This window comes from Typha latifolia, chromosome 1 (genome assembly GCF_019914945.1).
Source record: "Typha latifolia isolate L0001 chromosome 1, TyphaL0001v2, whole genome shotgun sequence".
In the NCBI taxonomy this organism is placed as follows: domain Eukaryota; kingdom Viridiplantae; phylum Streptophyta; class Magnoliopsida; order Poales; family Typhaceae; genus Typha; species Typha latifolia.
In genome coordinates, this window is record NC_133086.1 from 16,794,721 (window position 1) to 16,814,772 (window position 20,052).

Consider the following 20,052-nt stretch of genomic DNA (forward strand, 5'->3'; position numbering starts at 1 on the left):
AAATAAGGTTTGAGCTAGAGAGATGGAGAAACTTGGATAAAGTTAGAAGCTTCTAAAGCTTATAGGTCCCACGGATTTTGGGAGATTCCTATGGAGTTGTGGAGTTTGGTATTTTAATTTTGTTGGGTAGGATTTAATTTTAGAAAAGAGGATTTAGATTTTATTTGGTAGAATTTAGTTTGAGGAAAAGAATTTTGTAGGGATTTAGGTCAGGATATTTTAAAGGTATTTTAGTAATCTTTGAACTAGAGTTATATAAACCATATAACATGATTAATATCAGTTAGCTAAAGTTATGATAGGGTCTTAAATGAACATCATAGGAAAATTGAGGAGTTAGGTTATAAAATTTCGAGAGACGAGTAAGAATTATAAAATAGATAAAATATAAGATGTGATTTCTAAACATTGGCTTAAGTTTTATGAACATATCACTTGTTATTTGACCTCAGTTTTCACCAATCAAGCATACCTTGACGAAAACGGGTAACCTCACACCAAGGCGCGGAAATTTGGCATATACCATTTATAGATTGTAGGAACAAACTTGAGCTGCAGGAGCTGCATAAGCATAACCTCACCGATGGCAATGGTTGACTCAAGAGAAGGTACCTCTTTTATCTACTACTACTCGAGAGATCCTAACGCTATTCCATCCTTTGTACGCTCCGCTTCCCCTTTCCCTGTTTCTCTCTAAATCCCGGTCTTTACCCACTCTTAAGTCTTAATACACCCGGCCACATGGAAGCCATGGAGACCAGCAACGTCACCGCCGACTCCGACAACGCCAGCAGCGTCTGCATCGTGGGCGACTCCGCTGGTGCCGGCCCGGCCGTTGACGCCGAAGTGGAGGCCCTCCGCCGCCTCTCGGACAACCTGGGCGCCGCCTTCCTGTCCCCCGGCTTGGACTTCTGCGCCGACGCCCGTATCGCCGTCGGTCCCGCAGGTGGCGGCGGATCGCGGCGGGAGGTCCGGGTCCACCGGTGTGTGCTGGCGGCGCGGAGCCCCTTCCTCCGGGAAGTATTCGCGAGGCGCGAGAAGTCGTCGTCGTCGGGGACGAAGAAGGTGGTGGATCTGAGAGAGCTCGTTGGGGAGTTCGAGGTGGGGTATGAGGCATTGGCTGCTGTTCTTGAGTACGTCTATAGTGGGAAGGTGGGGCCGCTCCCGAAGGATGTCTGCGTCTGCGTCGACGAGGAGTGCCCGCACGCAGGGTGCCGGCCGGCGGTGGATTTTATGGTCCAGGTGCTCTTTGCGTCCTTCACCTTCCAGATCTCTGAGCTGGTCAATCTATTCCAGGTAAAATTGGTGGTTTTGAGTAGTGAATATTATTCAAATTTTGATTTTGATTAGGTTCTAGTTATTCGGATGATTTGACAAGTGTGTTTTGAAGCCTAGGTGTTTGATGAAATTGCTTTGTGTTGAGTTGGTTAAAATTGCATCTTTGTAGTGTTCTGTGTTGACCGATTTGCAGACTCCGTGGCTGGTGAATTTGGGAAGAATGTCTTCTTTGTTTGGGCAGCGACTTGTTGATGGAACTATCCATCTACACTAAAATATCAAGGAAAGATATAATAATTTTTAGCTTCATGTCATGTTTTAGCGATTCATCCTAATATAGCATTTCTGGTCTAGACTATACGGAAATCAACATTAGCATAAGTAGTTTGATCTCGTAAATAAACCTCCAATCCTCTAATATCAAGCCTTTTTCTTAAGGTTTTGTTTGGATGCAAGAAATTGCTCTCTAAAGATTACTCCCAAAGACTGGGAAAAGGTGTTTAGGAATTTGACAGAGACTACAGGGGACCGAATCACGTTCTGGAGCCCTTCAAAGTGATTTACTGTATCCTGAAAAATTGGGATCTTCAAATACCTGTTTCTCTGATGTTCTTACATTCTCTACTTGTTGCCTCAGATTTTTCAGTCCAAGCGGTTCCTTGTGCTCCAACATATCTAGCTGAGCACCAAACTTGACTACCTAATCAGACTACTAGTAGAATTTCCTGCCCTTTATCTGAGAGGGCTGAGGCTGTTCTTGTTGCTATTTTGGTTCTTAGATGGCAAGAAATGTCCAAGCAATGGTAAAAAGTAGTGAATCTTTTGTTTCTCCTCAATTGCACTAATAATGAAGGAAAACTATTCATTATTAATCTTGGTTGATTCATGTTGTTATTTGGTGCCCTCTTGCCTATGGTTCTTTCTTTCATTCTTTTTCCTTGTTGTTGTCAAAATTCTAAAACAATAGTTGTTGTTGTACTCTTAACTGTAAACAAATTTTTTCATCCTTCTTAATTAAATTTTCTCAAATAAAGAAAATTTTCCTTAGAGAAGAAGATCAAATAACAGTGTAAAACATCTAATAAATTAGTTCATTATTCATCCTTCAATTTTTCCTAGTTTATATGCGTCAATATAGATCTTTCCAAATAGGCGTTTGTGTAAAAGTAGCTATCTTGAATAGCATGTGTGTGTATATAACTACACATATATATATATATATACACACTTCAATACTTTGCAGATCTAGTAGCTGCTACTGATTGACTTTTGCTCTATGTATTACTCTTTAAGGTTAGCAAGTCTTGTGTTGGCTCTGCTTCAATGGACACAGCTAGTTTCTTCAATCATGCTTTCCCTATCAACTCTCTTGCTGTAAGTTATCACTTCTGTTTCATTGCAGCGGCACCTTCTCGATATCCTTGAAAAGGTCGCAATAGATGATGTTCCAGTGATCCTCTCTGCAGCAAATTTGTGTAATAAGTCCTGCTCCAGATTGCTCGCCAAATGCATCGAGATTGTGGTCAAGTCAGATCTTGACATAGTCACTCTTGAGAAGGCATTGCCTCAGGATATCGTCAAGCAAATCATGGATTCACGTTTGAATCTTGGTTTAGTTACTTCTGAAAGCAGTAGCTTCCCTGATAAACATACACAGAGAATCCATCGAGCTCTTGATTCTGATGATGTTGAATTAGTGAGAATGCTATTGAAGGAAGGACACACTACTCTAGATGATGCATGTGCACTGCATTATTCAGTAGCACATTGCGATTCAAAAATTACTACAGAGCTTCTTGACCTTGGGCTTGCAGATATCAACCACAGAAACTCCAGAGGTTACACGGTACTTCACATTGCTGCAATCCGTAAAGAACCTAATATTATTGTGTCTCTTCTCACAAAGGGAGCTAGCCCATCTGATCTTACACCAGATGGAAGAAAAGCACTTCAGATCTCAAAGAGACTTACCAAGTATGCAGATTACTTCAAAGCTACTGAAGAAGGAAAGGCATCTCCAAAAGATCGGTTGTGCATTGAGATATTAGAGCAAGCTGAAAGAAGAGACCCACAAATAGGAGAAGCTTCTGTTTCTCTTGCGATTGCTGGTGATGACCTGCGTGGAAGATTACTATACCTTGAAAATCGAGGTGATTCATCTTAAACTACAAAATATTTCTGTCTTAAGGTACAACTATTGAAAACTTATTCTAGCCAGGGTATTCAGATGATAATATTTGTATAAGAACTAATAATAACGACAATAATGACCTCATCTTATCTATTGATAGAAAGACTTTCAGCAACTTGTACTCATATTTACTAGCATCCTGTTTCAGAGATTTTAATTGAAAGGCAATACTATTTTATTTTACAAAACTTTTTATTTTTGTTCTAATTGAGATGTCACAGCTTTTGATATGGTTATATCTTTTCTGTAAGTACACATTTATATCATTTGCCAATATGCAGATGCCAAATTGTGAAGTACATGTCTCCATGAAAGGTAAATCAAACGTGTCGAAAACTTGTCAAAGAGAGCTTATAGGAGATGCTCTAGTACATATAAGATTTGTGAGAGAAAATAGAGAAGTAATACCATTGCTGTTTATATTCACTCATTCCTTGTGATATTGTGTTTGGACATAGTTAGAGCAATTGTGTTAGCTATTAAATTCTGCTAGGCAGCTTCTTCCATTTATGTGACTTACGAGAATGAAAGATCTTGAACTAACTCTCAAAAGTCAAAAGTTGATCTCTTGGAGGCAAATGGATGCAAGACAATTTAACAGCGTAGATGCAAGTATATGCTGCCTAAGAATGGTAGTTTTGGAAGCTTAAATTGGGTTACCATCACAAGTAGCATACACATCCTAGATTTAAACCTTAGTCTATCCTTTGGTGACTTGAACTAGTCCAATTGTATACTTCATTGGATCATGGAGACAACATCACATACTGGATTAATCAGAAAGTGATAATTACCCAAAATTTTGACCGACATATGGCTGGCTGTAGCAAGCCAATAACTGATACTTGATTCAGAAATCCAATCAAGAATTGCTATATGACTGTTGAGCTGCATGAAATTCATATCTTGACCATCCAGTCCATATAAAACATTGCTGACGGCTGTTGTAAATCTCTTCCAAGCACCTAAAAGAATTAGTTAGTATTTTATGCATAATTCTATGATTTCTATAATTTTGGTTGGATCACTCTATGCAGTTGCTCTAGCAAGGATGTTATTTCCCATGGAGGCAAGAGTTGCAATGGACATTGCCCAAGTGGATGGCACTTTGGAGTTTACACTGGGGTCTAGATCAAACCACCCTAATGGAAATCAGAAGTCAACTGTTGATTTAAATGAAACACCTTTCAAGATCAAGGAAGAACATTTAGCTCGAATGAAAGCTCTTTCCAGAACAGGTATGATGTTAGTGTTACATGTTAACCTTTTCTCATGATATTGATGTATTATTGACATGGAACATATTCTGTGCGAAAGTTGAGGTACTTTTTCATAAGAAGTTTAAGTTCTGTTTCTACTTTTTTCCTGTTTGACACCTATAGATCTTCCAATAGAACATTGCAATCAATGTGATGGGGAAATTTTTCCACTTCTTGTTCTTGGAAAAAGATATTATGGTACGTCTTATATGATGTATAGAATGCAGCATAAGGCATTATTTTCCCTCTATTGTCTGTGTGAATATTTGATACTATAGTTGTACCTGTCTTTTGTTAGAGTATTACACTGGCAGTGGAGTTACTATTTTCTTCTTGGCCATCTGTGGTGTAAAGTTAGTATAAATTCTGTTCATGCCTGCTTTAGATTTATGTTGAAACACGTACCTGACATTGAAGCAAATGTATCTCCTGTAAGGTGTTGAACTTTCTTGTGCTTATATCATTTAGTTTGCATCTGAGGAAACGTGATCTGAATATGCTAAAGTATTAGTCTTGGGCTTGTAGTAAAGGTTGTAAGAGGTGGAGGTACCTATATGCCATCTTGAAAGTGATAACTTTTGGAAGGGAAGGGATATCAATAGCTCCAGCGATAAATTTCTAGGAACAACGTAGTACTTGGAAGATAATTTTAGGATGGATAAGGGATTACCATTTGGTGGTTGTGAGAGTCGTTTAGGTTATCCTTTTGTATAATCATGCAAAGGACTAGCATAGCATGTACTGTGCTCTATGGGAAATTATGAATCATGGATGCTTGGAAGACATGAAATGCATTGGTGCTGGATAAAAATATGATACTTGACAAGAATAATTATTAGATTTTGTCATGAAAGGGCAACAATGCATGTTTTACTTGAACATGTAGAGTACTTCATGGTGTAGAACTGCAGATGAAAAATTACAATATTCAGTATTGCAAACTTGCAATAATAGATTAAATTTAAGAAACTTAATCATTTTCTGTTGGGTTGAGAGAAGAGGCCACTTTGGTTATAATTGTTAATCGCAAATTTCGTTGCCTTTGATTATAGTTTATGAATTGGAGGTCTAAGGTTTAGCACTGATGTTACCGTGGTACTTGTTATGAACTATAAACGGTTTTTTTCTCTTATTCCTTTTTGTTTGTACATTGTTATATTCCTACAGTGTGCTTCATGCATTTCATTATATTAATTAACTTTTCCAGTGAATAAGAGTGGATGCTTGGCTTTTTGTCAAGTGTTGTCTTTACATCCCCAATCTACATTCATGCCTCATTGGTGAGTGTACGTGCTAGAGCTGGAAAAATAGGAAGTTCGTTTGATATAGCTCCCATATTCTTATTCATGTGTCATTTGGTGGATCAACTTGCAAGAGTTGGAAAACTTGGGAGCTCTTTAAATAGATAATGTAATGTTTCAAGGAAGCCTCTCTCTATCAACCATTAAATTATACAGTACACTGGAGAAACCTCACTATGCTGCTCGATCATAAGAATCTCACAGTAATCATGCTTGGCGCCTGTTCTTCTTTTACATACAATTGAATTTTGTAACGGTAGTCCTACAATTTTCAACAAATATACTGGATATTATTAGTCTCTATTGATTTAGTAAAGTTATGTTTATTTGTTTCTTAGGAGGACATATTCAACTCATTTTCTTTTCCTCTTGCCATCTATCTAAATGTTCTCTTATCTGACAATAGCTAGGCTGCTACTCTTTAAAATGTCAAATATCCACCATTCTGTTACTCATGTTATTATTAAAGCCATTGTCCACATTGTTATCATAATAAGACTGTTTGAGCTTTGGGTAGAAGATTTTCGTTCATATTCATCAGAAGTAGAAATGTCATGTACCAGTGGAACTCGGGAAGCGCTATTTCCCTCGGTGCTCGAAGGTTATTAACAAGATTATGGACGATGATGTAACAGAGCTAACTTGTCTTGGAAAAGATACTTCAGAAGATAAGAAGAGGAGATTCATCGAATTACAGGATGTTTTGCAGAAAGCTTTCAGTGAGGATAAAGAGGAATTCAATTGGTGTGGTTTACAATCTTCTTCGTCATCCTCATCTGTAATAATTAATTGAACAAGTGAGTGTACACCTCATACAAATGTTTTGCTGGTTGTTTTTTTTTTTTTGTTTGTTTCCTTTGTTTCCTAGTGGATTTGCTTTTGCCGTTATTTGAAGAAAATGTTCTTCAACTTAACCCTGTTGTAAACGTACATTGTCTTAGGTTACCTTGTCTTCATCTAGATTGTTAATGCAACTAAGTTATGATTGTAAAGCTACTCCTAAATTGCTGTATGTATAAAAGTTCTAGTCATGGTCACTTCTTGGCAACTCAAAACGTGACAAACTGATGCATTTGTGAGATAAACTGGCCATTCCATGCCTCACTCTTTCCCTCATGTCCCAGAAGTGATCAAGCTTAATTGATAGTCTCTTCCTGCTTGTACCCTACATTTCAAAATGCTCTTGTGATATTAATCCCAGATCAAGAACCCAGGAAATTGAGATTGTCTGCAGTTTTTCCAAGATTTGATATCTGTCGTCCCAGATCAACAGCCTCTATGCATGCTTGCAGTTGAAAATCGAAAGCTAGATATTTAATTGGGGAAAAAGAACTGCTACCATATTTAGTTTTTAATCAGAGATATTGCAAAGCTATAGATAGGCATATTACATAATCAGCTAATGATCTCCCCCCCCCCCCCCCCCTAACTTAGCATATGCCAGTTAATACCAAAAACCAACTCGACCATAACCACAGATCACAGAGATGAACAAGAACAATTCCATTCATGCCTTAACTAAATAATTCTCTTTCATAGTTCTCTTCTTCTCTTTCTCTCTTCACCAATCACCATGGTGAGGAGTTTACTACCACCATCTTCTCCTTCCGAAGCCCACTCTTTAATCCACCAAGCTCTGATCGTGCCACTCGTTGCTGCATGGATTGCAGCAGTCATCGCCATCATCTCCTTCCTCTGCGCCAAGTCTTCATCCAAACCCTCCACGAGAGCTCCTCCACCTCCATTATACGACGAATCCGTTCGAAAGCCAAATGCAGAGTCAACGACAGAAACAACCCAAGTGGTATTGGATCAACGAGAACAACCCTCAAAGAAATCGCCAGGAGAGGAAAAGGCGACGGTGGTCGAGTTGGCGCCCGACGCCGCCACGCACGGTCCTATCCCGCCCGCGGTGGTGATGAAGTCGACGCCGTCATCGTCGGCGAAGCGGAAGCGGAAGCTCTCGATGAGCCTCAGCATAAGGCTTCATGAAAGGATCATCGCGAAGAATAGCAAGAAGGAGAAGGAAGAGGACGAGGAGACGATATGGAAGAAGGCGATAATTCTCGGGGAGAAGTGCAAAGTTCCGAGCGACGGTGAGGAGGAGGCGGCGGCGGCTTGTGGCGGCAAATTGAGCAGGCAGCCGAGCTACCGCTCACCGGCGACCCCGAGCTCACGGCCGGTGTCTCGAACCACCTCGTTCAACAACGTGCACCTGAACAATTACTTGACGGTTTAGTTAGTTTAGATCCTTATGCTTGTGGGAGGGCTCGAGTTATGGCTCATTATTTCTAGTAAACGTCGTAGAGATTATACTTTGTGAGATTTTGACCAAGCTAAGGGCTCTTCGTGAAGTTATTTATCAGAAGTAATTCACCTTTCAAACCTATTAGATATCTAAGAGGTCGATCTTTGTCATGCTTAGATGCAAATAAATTGGCTAAGTATCTTTCATCCCAACTATAAAATGTTGATTGCTTTATAAGTGTTGGGTACAAATATAAAATTAAAGCGAGAAGGTTGAGAAGATTTAATTTTTATCCATCTTATCAATCTAATACTTTTCTCTAGTTTATCTAATTATAACATGATAAAATTTTCTAATTTATTTAATTAACAGATAAATACAAAAGAATAGTCTTTTTGTGTATTAAACGCTAAACTTAATATTAAAAGGTAGCAGCTGACGTGCCCAAAACATTGTATTAAGTTTGGATGAACTAAGTGGATAAATAAACTTTTAAGGAGGCCCAGTTTTTGGACGACAACTTTATATTTTGTTGCTAACTTTTTTTACGATGTTGGCTTTTATTTTGGGGAATTAGTACAAATTTAATTTTATTGTAATACTTCAAACAAGAAATTCTTTTGGAGGCAGTATATTGATGCTGTGCTAACCAAGGTTACAGGTTGCAGAATTTTTACAGTATATTAAGGGGTCTAATGTGATATTTAAGTAATTTTAGAGGGAGTGAAAAATATAATTTAGGCTATTAGCTAGTTTCAAGACTTTGTAACTTGGTTGTGAAATTTTATTCTCAAATTTAGTGCATATCATATGATACTCGAATGGGTTACCATTAAAGCTCACATCCTTCTTTGGATCTCAAGGTCTTCTATTTATATTTTACCCATAAGAACAAGATAGCAGTTTCATGCATTTATTAATTTCCTTTATGCTCGCTAATGCAATGAGGCTCGCATTGTATTAGTTATAATCTAAGTGCTTAAAGCAAATGGAATAAGGCTGACAAGAATTTTATTTGGTCTCCTTTTTATTTATCAAAGTGGTATTGACTTGGGAATGCACATTATATCTTTCTAATTAACACCAATGTTTCCGTATTGCTTAAAAAAGTTATCTGCATTTAGCATTTGGTTTATAATTCTACTGTTCTTTGTATTCCTTACTGCTAACTGAGATGTATTGTTCTCAGAGGAGCTATCTATCCATGTTTGAATTTTGATTTTTTTCAGTGCAAACTCTGTGAGAGGAAACGCACAACAAAGATGATTGGAGAAAAGGAACAGTGAAATTATCTAATCCATATAAAAATATTAGCTACATCTATATAATTTTAAATTTTACATCCATCCGATATTTATATTCAAATTCATATCAAGATAAAATATATGAATCCGAATATAGATTGGCAATACGTGTTAGATCTATTTTCACCCCTAATCTCATGGTATTATTACATCAAACTGAGTCAAAAAGGAATTGTTGGTTCCATGCCATTGATTTTATCTCATAAAATGAAAATGCCTTTCCTCTCTGCTGTTTTAATAGCTTTAATGTGATTCTGACCATGCATTTGCCTCTGCTCCTTATTTCAAGATATAAACGTGCTTATTTATTGCTCTCTAGGTAGTAGTGACTGGTATCCTGAAATCATTTTTTGAAAACCATGATGGAGAATACATAAATGTGATACCCAGGGTTTAGAGTGGTAAAAACCTTTTTGACTCTTTATAATGTCAGTCTACACTTAATTAAATTAGAATCAGAGGTCAACAAAATATTGCCAAAGATCTTATATGGATCCTGTTTTGAAAAATAACTGCTACCACTTCCTTGCCAGTCTAGTTACATAATGTCCTGATCAGTGATAAAGATGCACAGTCTAGTTACAAGAGTCAGCTAAGTTTCTGGTGTAAATCTTTCCAGCAATTTCTAATCCTACAGGAGATGTTGCAGAAATTTTTGTAATCTCTTAACCTCCTTGCTAATGGGTAATACAGTATGCTTAGTCTACATTACTCATTGTTATTAATAATCAAAGGTGGTTATATATGGTCAGCAACTTGGAACACTACCCAGAATAGGTTAAACAAAGACAATAGAATCATCCTTTCCTCAAGCTACCTACCACAATCCCAGGGGTTTGCGGAATGTGATTTTTATCATTTTCCTTTTGGTATGTAGCAAAGAAGAAGAAAACTCAAGCTTTGTATGACCTGAATCAATATCTATCATCAAAAAAGAGAAGAAGAAGAAGAAGAAAAGAAAAACTATTTTCTAAATGGGCTCGCCTAAAAAACAGAATCAAGTTTAAAGCAGAAAGATGAATGAACAACATATACAACCCTTTACCCAAAACTCAACTAAACTCCTTCCACCACAATAAACCAATTAATCATCACCTCTCAATAAGCACCCATGAAGTGGTTGTTTGGTTTGATGTACTTGTCTAGGTGCCAAGCTAGATCCAATAACTGGGGCCTCGAAAAATCTTTATATCCCTAGAAAACTAAGCCCGAATTCCTAAGTTTATGGTCACAGGTTTCTTCGTAAACGGCGACAACCTTTAATCACAATATAATGTTAGAGAAGGCAACTTGATGAGCAGAAGCAGACTTCTTTTACCAATTAAATTTATGGTCTACCAAATTGGTGTCATAGTATCACTTCAGATTGACAATTAACCATCTCCAAAAATCTAATATCTTATATCAATCCCATTAAAGATTTGAACATTGCAATCAAATGGAAAACTACATAGAGCAATCCGAAGTAAGCATAAAATACCACTCTACGCCATCAAAGGCGTCGAATTTAGAGTCAAAATGAAGAAAACAGGTACCAGGCGCAATCTTTAAGCGATTCTCTTACTTCTCGGACGAGTTAGGTCCTCTCTTCTTGCCGAATCCAACGACAGCGGTGACGAATCGGCGGTTGTACTGCATACGCTTGTGCGCGCGACCCCTCGGCTTCTTCTTCTTGTCTTGTTTCGCCACCTTCGGCGTCTGTCCTCTCACCTTCCCCGCTCGAGCAAGAGATCCGTGCACCTTTCCTGAGATGGATAACGAACGATTGAGACGGATCCGAAAGCCGCAGATCAAAGAGATGGAGGCTTAAAATGGCTTAGAACTTACCCATGGCGGCTTTCCTTCTAGGGTTTTACGGGATGAGAACTAGAAGGGGAACTCGAAGGTTTCGGCCGCTGCTAATGGGGAAGACCCAAACCCTAGCAGTCTCTCCTCTTATAAGGTCGAGATCTACGGGTAGTTTTTATACCGAAAGTACCCCTATAATCAGTTGGTTCTAGGATTGTAACAAGGGCTAATAGCATCCGGATTTTCTAATGGATAGTCCGATCCGAACCCGATTGATGATGGACATGAATGCTGAATATCTAGTGTTGAATACTATGTCTCTAAAATTAATTTACCCTCCACAGATTACTTTTTAGAACAGGGAGTCTCCCAATATAAAAATATAAGTATTTTTTCAAATTAAAATTCAACATAAACAACCTATAATAAAAGGGCGTCAAAATTAGTTAGAAAAAAAAAATCATAGGTCCAAAAGAACAAGTCAAATGGAATTATACTTTAATTAAGAGAAATTTCACTTCGCAATCTTTCGATTAACCTACTGAACCCAATGCTCAGGTTGAACTTAATACTCATTGCTAATATTTGAATCAAATAGTCGATATGGTCTTAAGATCACTTTATTCACTTTTTATTACTACGAGAGCTATTTTAAAGTTAATTTTTATTCACTTCGCTTTATAAATTTAAATAAATAAATATATAATATTAAATTACTAGTTGAATTCGATTTCAGTACTAATCAATCATCAATAGTGTCCACTTAATTTTGGGCTCAAAGTTTGCTCAAATCATAATATATTTTTCAATTATAATTTTATAGTTTTAAAATTTGTGAGCAAGAGTAATAATATTGTTACTATAACAGAGTTACTGACTCAGAGGATTAGAGTTTGGTGTTGTCAAACATGTGTCAACATATTGATTGTGCGTATTCGATGATTTTGATCACACTCAATCAACTCCTATGAACTTTATGTATTTTTTCTTCAAGCGTGATTGAAACCATTAGATGCGCGCGATCAATATAACATGTCCATCAAGTTACATGAGTTAGCCTACACAGGATCTATGCTATGGTACAAGAGGCTTATGTTTGCTTTTAGAAATATTAATTACGAAAATAGATTTCAATTCCATCCAAGTATTATTGATCCTTTTGTTAAAAGATCTCTAATTACAATTGTTGTTAGTAGAAAAAGAAAAGAAAAGAAGAGAGAGTTTAATATAGATTGAGAGAGATCAAAAGAAAGATGAAAAAGTAAAATTAATTTTATCGTACAACTTGATATTAGGTTGGGATTGAGAGAGAGAATTATGGGAAGAAATGAAAATGAGAGAAGTTGAGTTGAGAGTGAGAATAATAGAAATTATAAATGTTGATATTATGAGAGAAAAATGTTCGAGAAGAATAAAAGGAAAGGATTGACAAATATTTTAAATGAGAAATTATAAATAAGTTAGTGTAGGCTTGGATAGAATAGGAGAGTAATTTTTACGTAGAAGAGAGTAAAAATTAGTCATAGACATTTATATGTTAAGTGGGAATGGAAATTAGAAAAATAAGTGGAAAGCTAACAGAATGGTCATTTTAGAATAGATAAATAATTTACAATACTTAATACAATATTTATTTTAAAGATGGCGGCATGATAGAGTCAACCTTCTTTTCGTTTAGTCCCTTGCTGTAGCCATTTTTTCTTTACATTTGCTTTTGTCCTAGTTTTTTGTTCTTATATTTGGATGGATTCAGTATCAGGGACCTATGCTAAAATTATGCATAGTTTTCTCTCCATAACCCTTCTAGAATGGGTGGAGTTCTCTTTGAAAACTCCTCATTCCTCCCAACTTGAAGGTCTTTGCCCGGAAGTTCTTATGGGTTACGAACTAATGACTATATTTTTGTTCGACTCTATATCTCCTCGAGCTGCCCAATTGCCTTTTCTCCCCAAAAGATATCCCTTACATTTTGACTAGTTGCTATCCAACGGCTTGCCTTTGGCATCATGTTAAGGCTACCCTCACCCCTTTCCGCCATCTCAATAATGGTATTTGATGGTTGGCTCCTTGAAGGAGCTTCTCTTGATCACATGGGTCATTGTTTAAATTGTGTGATTTTGTATAATATGTAGTTCTTGCGGAAAAGTTGTGATAGCTTTTTCTTTCATCTGTTCTCGATATGATTCATATCCATCACTAGTGCATCAGATTTTTTTGAGTCCAGTGCAATTGATAGAGCTTCCATCCTCTCTTTATCACCATGTCTCGCTTGTTCAGAATGCCATATTAGCCCACCAGGCTCTCAATGGTTCCTCCTATTTGCTTGATTCTAAGTGGTTGGTCTGCTCTCTTTGTGCCCTAGATCAAGATAGATGGGTCGATAATCTCTTCTCTCCTGATGGTTAGGCATAGATTTGTTTGTCAAGAGCACTAGGATGCTTTCCTTTTTGCTAGGTTATTCCCTATAACGTCAACTTTTCCTTTGTAGGTTGAAGTTGGTAGCCTTCTCAAAGATATCGAGTTTGCTAGACAAGAACTCTTAGACTTTGTCATAATGTCATCTTTGAGTCCAACTCCCTCATTCTCATTAATTCGCTCATCGATGTGTTACTACCCCTGCTTGGATGATCACGATGATTATTCATGAGATGCTATCGTTTTTTGCTATATTTTCTAGAATTTTTTTTACCATGTCACTCGATTTCACAACATTGTTGCATATTGGCTAGCTAAGTAGAGATATTCTACTTTTTCTTTTGTTTGGAAGGAGTTGCCCTCTAGGCCTTCACCCATTTTTCTATAGGCACATGCAAGGTGTACGTTGTGATATTATTGACTATACTAATTTTTGAGGTAATACATATCAATTTTTTCAAAAAAGAAAAAAAGTGATACTGGACCTTATTAGGGGTGGCAAAATTGACTTGACTAGATAATCCAACACAATAACACAGCTCTTAATTGAGTTTGGTTCATAGACATATCAATCCATCTAACCCGATTAATAATCAGATCGTGTTCAGGTTTATACCGTTGACCCGTTTTGATTCGCTTGACTTGTTTAAGTATACAAGTCGGATTGGATTGGGTCGGGATAACCCACCAACCTAATACTCTATAAATACGATCTAAGTTCTAACCCTAACTCTCAGAGCCTTTCTCTCACATCCTCACTCTAAACCAGCCACTACCCCACTCTTCCACCCTCTTTGAAATCCCAAAAGGCCAAATTCTCCATCAAAGCTAGCTATCACCCTCCTCAGCTACTGCCTTGATCTCTTCTAGTCCTCCTTCCACCATCGCCCCTCACCTTTGTTGTCGCAAATACATGAGAGGTAACCATCTTTCCTATCCTCTTCTCTCATCTTATCTCCGACGGATCCACATTTATGCCCACGTTGTCGTTGTCAGTCACTCTCACTCGATCTACCTCTCCCACCCTCTTCAAAAGCCCAAAACCTTCTCCACCAAAGCTACTTACCACCCTGATCTCCTCCCTCCCTAATGACCTATTCAACTACCTCATTAGGGTCTTGTCGAGCTTGCTCTCTTACCTGACTTCTTCCATTGAAAGATTTGCTAACTATAAAATCATTTGCCCTGCAATAAGAAAGGTAATTGCTTTTGTTCCTCTACCACTTTCATCGCTAACTGTGAAATCATTTACAATGAATATTTTTTTTCCACTACTCTAATATCTCTATTTTTCTTCTTCTTTCTAATGTGTATGCAGTGAATATTACCGGAGTAGCAGCGTCAGATTGAGGGAAGAAAATAGGAGAAGGATGAGTGGTTTTGTTCTCCTAGGATGCTTTGATTTGATCACGTGAATATGGGTAATGGTGAAGAGTGTCGGTGCTTGGTAGTGAATGTTGGTGATGGATCTTGAGTCGATCTCATTTTTTAAATTAGTTTGTTATTTTGTATTAAGAATTATTTTATTTGAGTTCATCGTATATTATTTTATACTTTGAAACAGTAAAGTTGATACTTAGCATAATATTTTTGTGTTGTATAAATTATTAATCGAGTTAATCTTGTCGTGTTATCTTATTATTATGTAATGTTTTATACGACTTATTTATTAAACAGATTACACGAATCATATTGTATTACTTTTGTAATAAAATGGTCATATTTATATCTATTAAATTTAATTCGTTTAATAATCGAGCTAAGTTAATGCGAAGCTCGGTATTTGGGAAATTTAGCCTAATTACTAATTCAACAATATTATAGAGAACAATGAAAAAAAAACAATATTAAAGAGAGAAGGAAAGAGAGACAGAGAAGTCTTGATGGATGGACGTGAGTGTTCGCCGATGTCTCCATCGGCCGCCCAGTACACGCTTCCGCCGAGCCGGTTCCAGTGCGAGGATATCTTGTTCTGCGTGGACGTGGACTCGGAATCCCGGACGGAGATGAAGGTATCGGGCCCCAAAGGGCGGCCGATCACGCGCCTCGACGCCATCAAGCAAGCCCTCCTCCTCTTCGTCAACGCCAAGCTCACCATCCACCCCGACCACCGCTTCGCCTACGCTGCCCTCGGCCACTCCGTCTCTTTGGTCTCCATTTAACTCTTCTTCTGTGTCCATCTCTTTATTCCCGTTCAGGTTTTTTTTTAGTTTACAATGAAAGGTTGTTTTTTTTTTTTGTTTGTTGAAGTTTTGATTATATTTTGAGTTGAAATCGAAAGAAAGATGAGCACTAGAGTCGATCGGAATGATGAATTTACTACCTAGGTCGTAATGAAGAATGCTTAAGAGGTGGATTTCTCGCAATTGATGAAGCCTACTTAAGGATCAAGTAACCAACTTCCCTTTAAACTGAAAAAAAAAAATTGAGTGAGAGAAAATCTTGGAATGACCCTAAAATTTGAAAGCCATGAGTTTAATCAGAAGGATTAATATTGGTGAAAAAGTGACATTTTGCTCAAAACTCTGGCTAGAAGGAAGTTTGGTAAGTGACGCATGGAGGTCGCACAGATATGCAGATGAGTAATGAATGATAATAAATATGAAGAAAATAAGCTCGTGGTGATATATAAAATCAGCTGGGATAATGAGAACTTTAGATTGGAGGAATTTGAATATGGCTAAAAGAAGTCATTTATCTTGTTTGATTTTATGAAATTCAGTTTTATGTCGAAATAAAGTTCAAGATTTTGGTATTCTTTTTTTCCTTTTCTTCTACATTCTTCTATCGTAACTTGTTGTTTCCTTTTCTGTTATGACTACATTGACTGGTTAATCTTATTACTGAGTGATTTTACATACCAGCTTTAAATTCAACTTCTCTAATTTGAATGGAAGTTTTTCTCTTTATCTCTTATTTCTTCCCCTACAGGCAGGATTAAATTCAGTCTTAATTCTTATTGAGTTTAGATATGTTTTTCTATGTTCTATAGCCAAAACTCTTGGGGTTACAGTATGTGCTATGATGAATTTCATATAGTTGTTCTTAAGAACAATCTACATGACAAACATTTCCACTTATGAAAACAATCTTAAATGATGTTCTGGTTTGCGATCTAGTTAGCTTTATCTTTCTGGCCATGATCACTATCCTCTCTTGATATCTCTTCTGTTTCTTCTTTTTATTTTTGGTCCTTCCATTGGAAGGGAAATAGAAGTAGCCATATCAAAATAATTGAACAAGAATATGACATTGAAAGGAAGAATCAACTTTTGCCCCTTTTCCGCATGTCTTTCAAACAAGAGTTGCTTCCTTTCCATGAGCATTGAACTATTGTTCTGTCACTATCTTCTCGTGATTTTTCTTCTATTCCTTTCCTTCTTTTTCCCTCCCAATGCATTTCTCAGCTTCTATTTGAGGGTCAACTTCTAGTAATAGAAAGAGCCATCTCAAAATGCTTTGTTATTTCATGACTATGAACAGTGATATTGGAATGAAGAATGAATCTTGCTTCTGTTCCATGTGTTTCATCAATAAATAAAAGAAAGAGCTCCCATTACTATGAGGACAATATAGAATGAAGCAATTTCTGTTAAATTACTCTTTCCTTCATGCCTCAATATTTCAGGTTTTACCAATGATGGGGCAGTAGGTTCCCATAGAAAATCAGTCAAAGGAGGACAGATTGAGACAAATACTTAATACTTATGTAATTTTTGCAAATTAAATATTGACAATCTATACATCTATGCATGTAAGCTGCATACTCTGCATTTTTCTCTATGTATCATGGTATGTGACTCAAACTGAGAGAATATCATGGAAATTTAGTAATAGAAGTAAATGGTGATTTGTGAAATTAAAATGAATTTTATGCAAGGTTACTTATTGTTTGCCATGAACATTTAGATATGAGAAATAAATGGTTTGGTTGGCTCTTTTGATGAACAAAACCTTAAAGATAAATTTCCATGTTTTGAAGGTAAAGAAGGACTTCAGCAGTGATGTCAACTCTGCAACAGAAGCAGTTAGATCACTCACAGCAGTGGAATCACCATCTGGGCTTGCAGATATTACCCAGCTTTTCCGTATAGCTGCCCATGAAGCAAAAAAATCACGTGCACAAGGTCGACTCTTTAGAGTGGTAAGTGTCATCATATTGCTCTAGGAATCAATTTTCTGTGTATGCATGAGACTATTATATTTCATAAGGTTTCTTATTTGAGTTATCAAAATCCAAGACTTTATGGTTTTTATTTTTTTGGTAAATTCCAGCAGTTTTTGCATTTTACAATCATGTCCGGGTTCTGAAATGGTGTAACTCACTTCATCTAAACAGTAATTTATTGGAAATATGACCAAGACATTGTTATGGAGGAATCTATGCTGATTTGTGAGGATAACCACAAATTTCTTTGCACTGAGCTCATTATACATTTCTTTTTTTATATTTTCAGATGCCTCACATTTTAATTGATGCGACTGTTTTTAGATGAGGTTATCTTCTCTATGCAAATATGTGCATAATCTGCTGATATTGATATAAGAGAAACAACTAATGTTGCTGGCAGTATCCAGTTCAATAAGATAGATAAGAACAGTAAAACTATAACCATAAAGGAACCAAGCTCTGCCACTTTTTATTCAAATAATTTCATTTAACTGTATGTAATCACCTCAAGAATCTAGTCTAATGCAGATGTCTGTGACTCTTATTTTGTAATATCAATGTTTTGAAAGGTGTTTGCGGCATGCTGTTAATCACCCCAACCCATAGTGCATAGTGGTATGCGAGTGCCTAGGAAATCTAACATATTTATTATATAAAAGTTAAATATAATAATTATAATATATAACATTCTAATATAGTATCGATAAATTTGCACTATTAATAGTTTAACACGCTATTAAAATCTAAAAAGTAAAAAGTAAAAACTATGTAGCAATATAGCAGGTGAAGTGACCGCCAGTGGGGAGTGAGAGTGAAAGAGGGAAGAGTGAGAATGCGAGACTGATGGTGAGAGTGTAGATGAGAGAGAGAGGAGTGGGAGGGGTAGTTGCCTATGAGAAATTGAGTGGTGAGAGTGAAGAGTGTGTGATAGACAGAGAGGAAGATGGGAGATAGAGAGTGGTAGGTGGTGGCTGTCGGCGGAGTGGTTGTCAGGTGGGCATGAGAGAGAGAGAGAGAGAGAGAGAGAGAGAGAGAGAGAGAGAGATAATCTGACTAAACAGTGTAACGGTGCTAGTCATTTTTGGCCTTCAATCTAATAATTCTGACTAAAAAGTGGGCACAGAATGATGTTAGAACTCACTCCGTTATAAATTAGAGAAACAGTCTTACAATGTTTTTTTCAAGGACATTGCTTTCTCTTCAAATGTGGCATTTGTATTCTTATAATAGCTGTTGAACTATATAATATCTATGTTGTGATAATTGCATACAGTATGAAAATACAGAAAAAAGATCCTTCATTTTCATGTCGAAATCCGTAAAGTTTGTGTGGCTAATATCTCGACTTCACCAAGATTTTCCTTTCTTTTCCCGTTTCAGATACTCATTTACTGCAGATCATCAGTTCGTCCGCAGCATCAATGGCCTGTTAGCCAAAAGCTTTTCACCATGGATGTTATGTATCTCCATGACAAGCCTAGCTCGGAGAACTGCCCGCAGAAGGTATATGATGCGTTGGTTGATGCCCTAGAGCATGTCACTGAATATGAAGGCTACATATTTGAGAGTGGACAAGGGCTCACCAGGGTCCTATTCCGCCAAATGTGCATTCTCCTGTCTCACCCTTTGCAGCGTTGTGTGCAAGATGACCTTGACATACCTAAGTCCCTCGCAAGGAAGTCTCCACCACCAAGTGATGTTCCTCCAAATGAAGAGAGTATGCCTGCCCCCGGTCAGTAGGGGGTGGGGGGATGCCATTTAGTAGATGGAGCCTTTCGAGGTATCTTATGGGATAGCAGACACCCCCACAATTTGATGAAGAATGATACTTTTATAAGCATTTCTACTATTACAAGTGTATGCTGCTTCTTGTACTGCAAAAGCTTACTTTCCAAATGAATGTCAAAAAGGCTCTCTTTTAGTCCTTCCTTTTTCTAGTTCACCTGTGTTCTTGGAGTCTCGGACAGTTGTCTATTTAGTACAATGATCTCGGATGTTTAAAAAGTTCTTCCATGGTCCAACTTGTTTACATAGCTTACAATTAACTTTCGCGTGTACAATGCATTTCATATCAGGTCGTTGACCTTATAGAGATTG

At 37.2% G+C, this 20,052-nt stretch overlaps 3 protein-coding genes across 3 annotated transcripts; 2 read left to right on the forward strand and 1 right to left on the reverse strand.

The window, feature by feature from the left end:
- Positions 1 to 312: 312 nt before the first annotated feature.
- LOC140780320 (BTB/POZ domain and ankyrin repeat-containing protein NPR1) lies at positions 313 to 7,021 on the forward strand. Its single transcript, XM_073125777.1, has 4 exons — positions 313 to 1,296; positions 2,681 to 3,428; positions 4,507 to 4,707; positions 6,593 to 7,021. The coding sequence occupies exons 1-4, from the start codon at positions 742 to 744 to the stop codon at positions 6,820 to 6,822; spliced, it is 1,734 nt and encodes a 577-aa protein (XP_072981878.1). The 5' UTR covers positions 313 to 741; the 3' UTR covers positions 6,823 to 7,021.
- A 3,942-nt stretch (positions 7,022 to 10,963) lies between these two features.
- On the reverse strand, positions 10,964 to 11,544 carry LOC140782472 (small ribosomal subunit protein eS30z/eS30y/eS30x). The gene is made up of 2 exons (XM_073129096.1): positions 11,409 to 11,544; positions 10,964 to 11,326 (listed from the first exon to the last, which is right to left on the reverse strand). The coding sequence occupies exons 1-2, from the start codon at positions 11,410 to 11,412 to the stop codon at positions 11,142 to 11,144; spliced, it is 189 nt and encodes a 62-aa protein (XP_072985197.1). The 5' UTR covers positions 11,413 to 11,544; the 3' UTR covers positions 10,964 to 11,141.
- Positions 11,545 to 15,610: 4,066 nt separating this feature from the next.
- On the forward strand, positions 15,611 to 19,959 carry LOC140802317 (uncharacterized). Its single transcript, XM_073157806.1, has 3 exons — positions 15,611 to 15,934; positions 17,767 to 17,928; positions 19,336 to 19,959. The coding sequence occupies exons 1-3, from the start codon at positions 15,668 to 15,670 to the stop codon at positions 19,693 to 19,695; spliced, it is 789 nt and encodes a 262-aa protein (XP_073013907.1). The 5' UTR covers positions 15,611 to 15,667; the 3' UTR covers positions 19,696 to 19,959.
- Positions 19,960 to 20,052: the final 93 nt, after the last annotated feature.

Excerpts from the sequence above, each read along its gene's own strand:
- LOC140780320 (XM_073125777.1), top strand. The coding sequence starts at position 742 with ATGGAAGCCATGGAGACCAGCAACGTCACCGCCGACTCCGACAACGCC. Across the intron at positions 1,297-2,680 it reads AGCTGGTCAATCTATTCCAG|CGGCACCTTCTCGATATCCT; the intron begins GTAAAATTGGTG and ends GTTTCATTGCAG. Across the intron at positions 3,429-4,506 it reads ACTATACCTTGAAAATCGAG|TTGCTCTAGCAAGGATGTTA; the intron begins GTGATTCATCTT and ends CACTCTATGCAG.
- LOC140802317 (XM_073157806.1), top strand. The coding sequence starts at position 15,668 with ATGGATGGACGTGAGTGTTCGCCGATGTCTCCATCGGCCGCCCAGTAC. Across the intron at positions 15,935-17,766 it reads TCGGCCACTCCGTCTCTTTG|GTAAAGAAGGACTTCAGCAG; the intron begins GTCTCCATTTAA and ends CATGTTTTGAAG. Across the intron at positions 17,929-19,335 it reads AAGGTCGACTCTTTAGAGTG|ATACTCATTTACTGCAGATC; the intron begins GTAAGTGTCATC and ends TTCCCGTTTCAG.